Below are 9,872 nucleotides of genomic sequence, written 5' to 3' on the forward strand. Positions count from 1 at the left end.
TGCAAGTTCCAACACTGCAAACCTTGATGTAGTCATCATTGATTTATTATATCTTTGATCGGTAGACGATGTTGTATCCAACCCTACTGTCATCTATCCCCTCTCTTCTTCTGCCCAAACGCTTACACCGCGCGCTGTGCTTCGCACCCATATCCCATTCCTAGGGGTACAAAAAAAAAAAAAAAAAAGGGACAAAAGAAACAGGTATCCAACGCCCATCGCAATGCCATAGTGTATATATGTTGTGCCACAGTAGTTTTTGCTTGTGTACAGAAACACCCAAGCCGCGCCTCATCAAGAGTAATTTATGTGATTGTTGAGTTAGTCGCCCGTGGGTGCGACCTCTCATCCGTCCTAGTACGCGACCATGTCGACGTGCAGTCCAGCAGATAGCGTCTAGTACATGACGCTCTGCCTCCAGCGCTCGATGTTCTGCATCTGCCCGTTATGGCCAGGCTGCATCTGCATCGGCTGCATCTGCATCGGCGCCATGCCCTGTTGCATTCCCATGCCGGCGCCCATCGGCTGCATCTGCATCGGCATGCCGTAGGCGTTCATGTTGTTCATGCCGCCCATACTGCCCATGCCGCCGGCAGTGTAACCCCCGTAGCCGTTCATGGGCGTCTGCGCCATCTGTCCGACCCCGGCGTGCCCGCCATACGCCGGCTGCTGCTGGTAGTGCTGCATCGGTTGCTGGAGCGGCCCGCCGTAGTTGCTGAAAGCCATGCTGGATCGGTTCCATCCGCCGGGGCCCATGTTGGCGCCGAGACCGTTGTGGACCGGCGGCGCCTGATGGACGTTGCCCCCGGTGCCGTCGTTGAAGGCGCCGTTCATGTAGCCGCCGGTCCGTTGTACGTTGGGTCCGGTGAGGGTCGTGGGCATCTGTGCCCGGATGGCGGCCATCTTGGCCTCCTGTTCCCTGACCTTGCGCTGCTCCTGCTCGATGCGGCGCCGCTCTTCTAGGGCGGGGTTGTTGTGAATTATGGGGTGCGAGCCGAGGACGTCGGCCATGCTGTGCTTCTTGCGCAATGGGGGCGCCTCCGGCTCCATGGGACCGCCGCCCAGCATCATCTCCCGTTCGCGGGCCTCGCGCTCGGCCTGCAGTCTCTTCCTGCGCTGGCCGAGAGTCTCCTCTGCCTCCTCGGGCTGGGTCTCCTTTTCCTTACCCTTGTCCTCAGGTTTGTCGGCATCGCCGAACTGGGCGAGCATCTCGGCCGAGAAGGCTTTGCTCACGGGGCGAGCGCTGGGGAGGTTGTTGTGCCTAGCCTCGTCCTTGATCTTGAGGCGCCGCATACGCTCGGCGAGGGTCTCGCCCTCGACCGCTTCGTCGTCGTCCGACTCCTCCTGGGGCCTCATGCGCTCGGTGGAGGGCATCTGGTGCAGGCGAAGCTGGCTTAGTCCGGCGTTCAGGGTGTAGTTGCTTCTCTGTTTGGCCAGCGTCTTTGGCGGTTCGTGTCCGTGCAGACGCGCTCGGCGGGCACTCAGGGGCTCGTTCTCCTCCAGGTCGCGACGCTCCATCAGACCCAGAGGGCGGTTCTTCTCGGCGATGGTGGGCTGGCCCGCGTAGAGGACGCCGAGCGGCACGTCGTCTTCGTCGGAGCTGCCGTCCTCCTCCTTGACCCCGTCTTCCCAGGCAAGGGCGATCTTCTTCTTCCCGCGATGCCTCTTCTGCGTCTCGGCGACGGCATCGAGCTCTATGAGGGTGGCGTGCATGCCGTTCTGGCCAACGTTGCGGTTCGGGTTCTGCGTCCGCATCCTCGCGTGGTACTTGCGCAACTGCAGCTCGGCGAGCAGGGTCGTGGGAGGCCCGTCGAGAACGCCGGCGAATTCGTCTTCCACCTGTTCCTCTTCGTCGCCCGAGCTCTCGCCTTCGGCTTTATCAGCCCTCTCACCGTCGACGTGGTCGGACAGGGCCTGGTTTTCTTCCCTGCTGCCGGCCATCGAGTTCTTCCGGGAGCCTTCGTTGGAGCCTTTGCCGAAAGGCGTGAGTCCGCCCTTCTTCTTCTGCGAGGCGGCCCTGACGTGCTCTTCGGGCAGCAGGATCGCGGTCGCGGTCGACTTGCGGTTCTTCTTCTTGTCGGGGCCGTACACCTCGGAGCCCAGCTTGCCGGCGAAGGCGTGGTCTGTGAAGGCACTGACGGGGGCGTTGGCGGAAGCGTCAAGGATGCTGTCGAGCGTGGCCATGGCGGAGCCTTCCTTCATCTCGATCTTGGGTGTTGTCGAGGGCAGGTCGAAAAAGGCGCTCGCACGCAGTTGAGGTGGCAGCTGCGAGGCCCTTGGCATTTTGGACTTGCGGCGTTGCTGAGTCGGAGGCTGTGACATGTCCTCGGATTGCGCTGGCCCACCACCTGCCGCCAGCACCGGGTCGCCCTGCTCCGACGGCACATGCGAGTCGGCGACAACGGGCGGCTCCTTCATTGATGCTTCTCCCGAAGGCTGGTCGTTGGCGTAGTCGTCGAAGGAGGTCATGCCGTGGCCGGCGAGCGGGTCGGGAAGCCACATCTTGGACTCGCGCACCGGGGGCGCTTCGGGATCCTGCGGCAGGTACTCGGCCTTGCCAAACCCGGGGTGGCCCATGGCCTGCAGCACCTTGGAGTGGCGCGCGTTGCGTACTTCCGTCTTGGGCTTCTTGGACAGCTTGGGCGGCAGGTTGAGCATCGCTGGCACGCGGGCGGGGTAGTAGAGCATCTCCTGGCCGGTGAGCGGGTCAAAGTACGACTGCGGCCTGCCCCGGTCGGTCCTGTTCGTGGGCGGCATACGTGGTGCCGGCGGCGGCTGGTACTGGGGCTCAGGCATGGGCATCGTTGCCTGTGACATGGGCATGGGCATTGGCATAGGCATTTCGTGGTAGTCGCCGTCGCCATGGTCGCGGAGAGAGGGCTCGTAGCCGCGCTCGAGGTCTTCCGGCTGACAGTGCACGCCGTCAAAGTCGCCAAAGGCGTTGGCGTTGTCAAAGGTCGAGGTGGAACGGGGCGAGGGCGGCCTGTCGTCGGGGTCTCGCGCAGCGTTGGCATTGGCATTGGCATTGTCACCGCCAAAGTCCAGGCCGAGGCCTGAAGACTGGCGGTCCATGTCGCCGAACATGTCGTGGTAGCTACCGGGGTTCTCTTCGTAATGGGTATTGGGCCGGCGGATGGTAGCGTCGTCGTCGGCGGTGACGGGGATGGGAGCATGATCGGCCTCGTCGAGCACGCGACCAGTCAGGGCGACGGGCTCCGACTCGGCGATCTCGGCCAATGAAGGCTTGCCGGAGCGAACGCTCCTTGCGGAGCCCTTGCCGGGGCCGTGGCGAGACATGATGGCGTCGACATCGATTTCGGGACGGCCGCTCGAGTTCTTGGAGCCGGAGCGCAGACGGCCGGTCATGGAGTGATTGGGCGACATGACGTAGCCGCTCGGGGAGTATCCGCCGAGGCGGGCGGCGTTGTTGAGCTCGACGATGGAGGCGACGGGAGGGATGACTCGCAGGGGGCCGGGCTGAGCCGAAGGTTCCTCAATCGGGGACTGAGAGGCGGCGACGCTGGCGGCCAGGATGGAGGAGCGGCGGGAGTCAGAACGTTTCAGTTCCCCATGCAGGTCGCGGATGGCGTCCTCGATGGAGCTGGTCATGGACAGGCGCTCGGCCGACTTCTCGAGGGCGGCCACGTTGCCGATGTAGGCGCCGGAGCGGCAGTTGAGGTCGGGGACGGGGTGCTTGAGGGTGAATTGGGAGTCGGAGGTGGTGCGAACGATGGGTTTGGCAACGGGTCTGACGAGATGTGCGCCGGACGAGGAGTGGTGATGGTGGTGTTGTGATTGTTGTTGTTGTTGTTGTTGCTGCTGCTGCTGCAGGCTGTCCTGGATCTGGGAGATGAGGCTGCTTGTGGATCGCAGCGAGGACGTCGAGATTTGGCGGGTAAAGGCAGCCGGGGCGGAGAAGACGGTGGAGGGCGAGGAGGTTGAGGCGGCCGGGCTCGTGATGGCGGACGCAGAGCTCGTATTAGGGGGGCCGGAGGCGATATTACTACTACTATTCGTGTCCGAGATGTTTTTCGTACGCAGGGCCAAGGGGGCGGCGGCGACAGGAGCGGATGCCAGGGACGACGGGCACGACTGGAACGGGTGGGATTGGGACGCAGTGGTGGTGGATAAGGGGGACGTGCTGGCGGCGGCGGCGGTGGTGGTGGTTGTACCGCTGCTGGCGCTGGTGCTGGCGCCGGTGGGTGCTTGGGCGTTCGTGTTGCTGTTGGCAGTGATAGTGGTGGTGCTGGTGCTGCCGGTGCTGCTGGCCTGTGTCTGGTCCTGGGTCTGAGTCGTCGGGGGGGCCGGGGCGCTATCCCTTTCCTTATCGTTATCCGACAGCGACAGCGACAGCGACAGCGAGGCGACCTTATCGTTATCGGGAGGCGTCCCGATCATCATCTGCAGCGGATCGAGCGACAGCGGCGTTGACCCAGCACGGCGCTGGCGCGGGTTCCTACGCGAGATTGCCCGTGGGTCGTCGTCTTCCAGTCCTTGCCATTGCTCTCCCTCTCCCTGCGGATCCAGCTGCTGGTGCTGCTGCTGATGCTCCTCCCTGGCTGCATTCCAGTCCATCAACTCAGTGCCGCATTCGATGTTCCTGCTGCTGCTGCTGCTGCTGCTGCCGGTTCGCTTGGCCGCGTGCGACGCTGCCGCTTCTATTTCCGTCGCCGTGTCGCGTGCACCCGAGACATTTGCTTCCTCATCCGCCGACGCCGCCGTCCTCGTCGCTGCTGCTGCTGCTGCTGAAGATGTCGCTGATGCATGTGGTGATCGCATGGCCGCAGATGTCGTAGGCAATGATGATGCCTCCTCGTTGGCTCTTGTGCTCCGTCTCATGTCTTCGTCTTCGTGGCCCGCTTGCACAGCATACGATGCTAGTGATGACGGCGCCATTCCAGAGGTTTGTGTTGTCGACTGCTGCTGCTTGTAGGGGCTCGGGCTGCCCGTCTTGTCACCTGCTTTGCTACTACTGTCGAACCCTCGATCGGAAAACAGGTCGCTGTCCATGGACAAGGGCGTGAGGCTCGTCTCGGCGAGGGACAAAAAGTTTGCGGGGCTGGGCGTCGCGGTGGCCGAGACGGAGGGTAACGACGACGACGAGGCCACGTCTTTTGTGTCGTTGTTGTATGCGTCGTAGTCGTCGTCGTCGAGGAGCACGCCTCGGGTCGCCCTCGTCCTTTTCGCCGCCGTCATTGGCCCCGTTCCTGCATCGCTGTAGTCCGACCCTGACCCTGACCTCGTGGACGACGTCGAGGACCTGCGTAACGACATGTATGCCGTGGCCGCCATGTTTCGCTGCGCCGGTTTGGCTGGCTGGTTTGCTTGCTTGCTTGCTTGTCGCAGCGCGCAGGCCAAGCGGCCGAGATCTCTCCAAGAGATGGGACGGTGGGCGCAGCAAAGGGGGGTGTGGGAGGCAGGCCGATTCTCGGTGTTGTTGAACAGTTAACCCAAGGAGCTTTGGGACCAAGCGGTATTATCTACCCGAATTTGGTCTTACTGCCGAAGTTTGCGACTTGGGTTGAGGTCAGTCGGTGGTGGTGGTGCTGCTGCTACTAGTGATGGTCGTGATGATGGGATGGCGTTTCCGAGTTGCGATCCCTGCGTGAGTGGTGGATGCAAGGCCTCAAAAGAAGGAAGAAAAAAAAGAAGCAAAACTGTCGTTCGTAGTGGTGTGTCGTCGCAGTATTTGCGATGTACCTACTCGGCCGCCGCCGGGATGCGCCGACGGTGGGATGAGCTTGCTTGTGCGGTCTCGTATTCTGTTCGCCGTCGCTTGTGCTTCTCTGCGATGCGACGGGCTATTTTTTTATTTTTATTCTGCTGTTGTTGCTGTTGTTGCTGCTGCTGCTGCTGCCGCCGCTGGTGGTCCCTGTTTGCCGACTGTGATGCACACGCAGTTTTCGGAATCCGTGTGTCAGTCTCGCAGAGTGTTCTTGTGCTTAGTGTTCGTCCTCGTGATGGCGACGGAACCGTCGGTTTCCTTCTCCGAATCTGCAGGCCCCGTGGCAGTGACGTACAGCTCGCGAAACATGGAGGATTGGTCGGCGAGAGAGAGAGGCTTGTCGTTCGTGGTAGGAATTCCCCCCCGTGTAAGAAGAGCAAGGCACGGAAGAGGGATCTGATGCGCCGGGGCGGGTTTCGAGGTGATGCCCGGGGGGTGGTGGTGGTATAAAGCCGAACAAGAGACGAAAGAAGATAAGGGCCTTAAAATAAAATTAAAATAAAAAACCTCAGGTGAAGGACGAAACGATGCTGATGCTGCAACTGCGCCTCCTTCGGAAGAGTTGTGAGCAAGTCTCGTCTTGGTTTTTGATATATCTCTGTATCCGAGTACACAGAGTGAATGAGAAGGAGGAGGAGAAGGAGAGTGAGAGAGAGGTTGCAAGAGGGCGAGAGTGACGATGGGGGGGTAGGGTGTGTAGATATTGGGTGTGGATGATACGGGACGGAGTGGGATGCGATGGGGACGAGATGGGGAATAGATGAATGGTGGATGGATGATGGATGAATGGGTGCGGTGAGATAGATAGCGCTGGTCAAGGTGGGCAGACGAGGTAAGGTCCCAAGGTCTGGGCCACGCAAGGAACTCCTCGACGACGACGGGTATCAAGAGTCCAATCCAGATGCAGCATGCAGATCAGACCCTCCTCTCTTTTGCGGATGCTCTCTCTTTCTTCTTTCTTCTTCATTTCTTTTCCAAGTCAAGCGTAGAAGAGGAAAGGAAACAGATGGGCGGCCATGCAGCCATAAGACCCCCCAGGCGCCGAAAGATAAGCTGTCCGAGGCTGGTATATCATAGGCAGCTAGGCATTTAGTGTTTATTTAGAGTACCTAGGTATTCCCGGGGTTGGTGACATGACAAGTCGTCGTGCATAGATTGAAATTGAGAGTAAGAGTGAGAGTGAAAGTGAGAGCAAGACGGAGAGTATCCGTAAAGTGAGAAGAGAGAGCATCACCCCCCCCCCCCCCCCCCCCCCCCCCGTTCAGACAAACGACCAAAAACCCTGAAAGAAAATGGTACGCACTGATGATCGTGTAAACGGGCACCCGAACAACAAAGCAACAACCGAACCCGGCTTTCGTTTCCCCCCCTCCTCTTCTCCCTCTTTTCTCCCTCTGCCACCTCGACGAGGTCCAAGATCCAAGGTCCAAGGTTCATGACCCCGGTCCAATCCGGATTCAAAGGTTTAGAGTCTGATGGATTTTGGTGGGGGGGGCCGGCTGTTGTCGTCGTCGTGTCGCCAAATACGAAGAAACCCTCTAGGTTCGGATGGGCAAACCCTTCTCTCTCTCTCTCTCTCTCTCTCTCTCTCTCTCTCTCTCTCCCCCTCCCTCTGTCTCTCTCGTTGTTGTGGTTGTTGTTGTTTCCCCCTCTCTTCCGGAGTCCCGCCTCGCTGTTTTTTCGGTTTGTTTTCCTGTCTCCCGGCCCCCCGGGTCGTCCTTGGTTCCCGACCAAATGGCGACGGACTAGTATGTAGCCGCTGTGGAGGTGGAGGGAGCTTCTTTTTCTTGCTACCACTACCACCACCACCACCACCACCACCACCACTACTACTACCTGCTACGTATGCACGGATGCCAACGCACAGCAGCAATCGTTCCCCAGGGAAGGGGAGGGGGAGGAGGAGGAGGAGGAGGAGGAGCCGTTCAGCAATTTTAAATAAACAAGACGGGGTCCGGAGTTCCTTGGGATGGACGAAAGGGGAAAGAAGAAGGGATCCAGAAAACACCGGATGAGAGAGAGTAGAGAGTCAAATCGAAACCCGAGCTGGGGGAAGGGGGGAGCCAAGAGACGTTGACAGGTGAGCTTCAACAAGGCTGCTCCCTGGATACTGGGAGGAACATGTGAGGAAGCTTTCTTGCGGGTGGACGGCCGTCTATCCTCCGTCGTCCGGCGCCCTCTCATCCCCCCCTCCGTATTTCCTCGCCATGTTCCATACAAAAAATCTCGGCTTACGGTTCGTGATTGTTCTGGGTTACGATTTCTTTCATTCTTTCAGCATCCTGTCATCATTCATTTCCCTTAATGAGCGGTTTTCCCTCCCTTCCGCTGCAGACTTACTCTTTCGCATCTTATAAAACCGGGTCTCCCCCCCCCTGGGAGGATCGACTGAGAAAGCAAGCAAGTGAAGCACCCGAGTCGCGGAAGAAGAAACGGACCCTGCTGTCAGGGGAGGGGGTGCAAGGCGGCAGGGCGGCAGACTCCAGAGGGAGGGGCACACGACACACGACACACGCGCGCAAACAAGGATGGATGTCTCCGGCCGTCTGGGAGACTGGGAGACACAGACTTAGCCCAGACGGTGACCGACCAGAGAGGCAACGAGAACCGCCCCGTAAGGCCCTCCCGTCAGGATGATGTCGTTGCTGGATCCCTACTCCCCTCCTGCTCCTCCCCCTTCGGCCACGGCGCCGCGTCGCGACTATTGAACGATGGGCCCCCCTCCGTCCAGGGATGATGGCAGTTCCAACCCGTGCTCCGTATTTCGTTGCCGGGTAAAAAAAAACAATCATAATAAAATAAAAGAGTTGCGTTGTTGTTTTGGAGGTCGACTCAAGACGGAGATGAGATGAGAAAGGTTCCTGCATATGAGATGTCCATAGTCGAAGGGGGGAATATTGAACCAGACCGCCCCCCCCCCCCAGGAATAAGATAAACAAGGCATCGGATATAGATCCAAGGTAGTTGGTGTGTTTGCTTGGATGGTAAATCCACTGCGGTAATTATCACGGGCGTGAGAGTGAGAAATCAACCACGCATCGTCGTCGTCAAACAGTCAGCGAGTTGTGGCGGGTTCCCTTCACTCGGTATCGTGGCAGAGATGAGGTGAGATGAGACAAGTGAACGTAAGGCCGGGATGACAGACAGTCTGACAGACGACTTCCCGCTTCCCGTCCGTCAAGACAGCCATCCATCCCTCTCATCTCATCCATCCATCTCATCTCTCCTTATCAAGAAACCCTCATCCACCACCACCATCCCCCCTCCCCAGTCAAAGTGATAAAGCTATCCCAGCCCAATCCCGCGCCGGCGCCACCACCCCCAGACCCAGACCGACGCCAAAAGCCACACACCATCCATCCGTCCACCCACTACCCATCGATCCATATCCAACCATCCCTCACCGACCAACTCTCCATCATTCAAAACCGGCTTCTATTGCTGGTCCAGAACGGGGAGAGAACAAAACCGCATGCGACGACGGGGTCGGCCAGCCAGTGAGCAGTGTCCAGTCCGCGTCTGGCCCCCTTCTAGCGCCGCCGTCGCCAAACGCCAACGACAAGGAGGGGAGGGTTCACCCCGAACCGAGAGAGAGAAAAAGAGAGAGAGCCAAGTCGGCTGGTTTCTCCGCTGCATCATCACGGCCCCCAATCTTGGCCTTGATCAAGGTCTCCAACAGGAGGTCTCGAGTGGTGTCTTCTCTCCAATTCGTCCGTCCATCACCTGGGGATTGTTTCGTTTCTCCTCGACTGAGGAACTCTGTCACACACACTCACATCGCCTTTCCACTCCCCCCCACCCCCTTGTCCCCGCGGGCTGCATTTGGATACAGTCCAAGACATTATCCCCTTTCTGGTGCCGAGCACCGAGAAATTCAGAAACCGACAGGAGACATCCGCAAGAGAAACGAAAACAAAAGCACGAAAGAAGAAGAAAAAAACCTTTACCCACTCGACCAGGTTTAAAGTGGACGGCATCGCCTGCGAACCGCATACCCGCGCCGTCAACGCTTGACCGTCGTCATCCTGCATCCCGTCGGACCCAGATAGTCTCTCTCTCTCTCTTTCTCTTTTTTCTCTCTTTCTCCGTTGCTCCCGGTCTGTCAGCCTCCATCTTCTCCGCTGGGCATCGCAGGCTGTTACTCCCC

At 59.3% G+C, this 9,872-nt stretch overlaps 2 protein-coding genes across 2 annotated transcripts; both read right to left on the reverse strand.

The window, feature by feature from the left end:
- Positions 1-136: 136 nt before the first annotated feature.
- CDEST_06202 (uncharacterized protein) lies at positions 137-5,292 on the reverse strand (the record flags this gene model as incomplete). Its single annotated transcript, XM_062922361.1, has 1 exon — positions 137-5,292. The coding sequence occupies one exon, from the start codon at positions 5,290-5,292 to the stop codon at positions 397-399; it is 4,896 nt and encodes a 1,631-aa protein (XP_062778412.1). The 3' UTR covers positions 137-396.
- A 2,272-nt stretch (positions 5,293-7,564) lies between these two features.
- Positions 7,565-7,957, reverse strand: CDEST_06203 (uncharacterized protein; the record flags this gene model as incomplete). Its single annotated transcript, XM_062922362.1, has 1 exon — positions 7,565-7,957. Exon 1 carries the CDS (start codon positions 7,907-7,909, stop codon positions 7,565-7,567), a length of 345 nt encoding a protein of 114 aa, XP_062778413.1. The 5' UTR covers positions 7,910-7,957.
- Positions 7,958-9,872: the final 1,915 nt, after the last annotated feature.

The sequence above is a fragment of the Colletotrichum destructivum genome, chromosome 4 (assembly GCF_034447905.1).
Source record: "Colletotrichum destructivum chromosome 4, complete sequence".
In the NCBI taxonomy this organism is placed as follows: domain Eukaryota; kingdom Fungi; phylum Ascomycota; class Sordariomycetes; order Glomerellales; family Glomerellaceae; genus Colletotrichum; species Colletotrichum destructivum.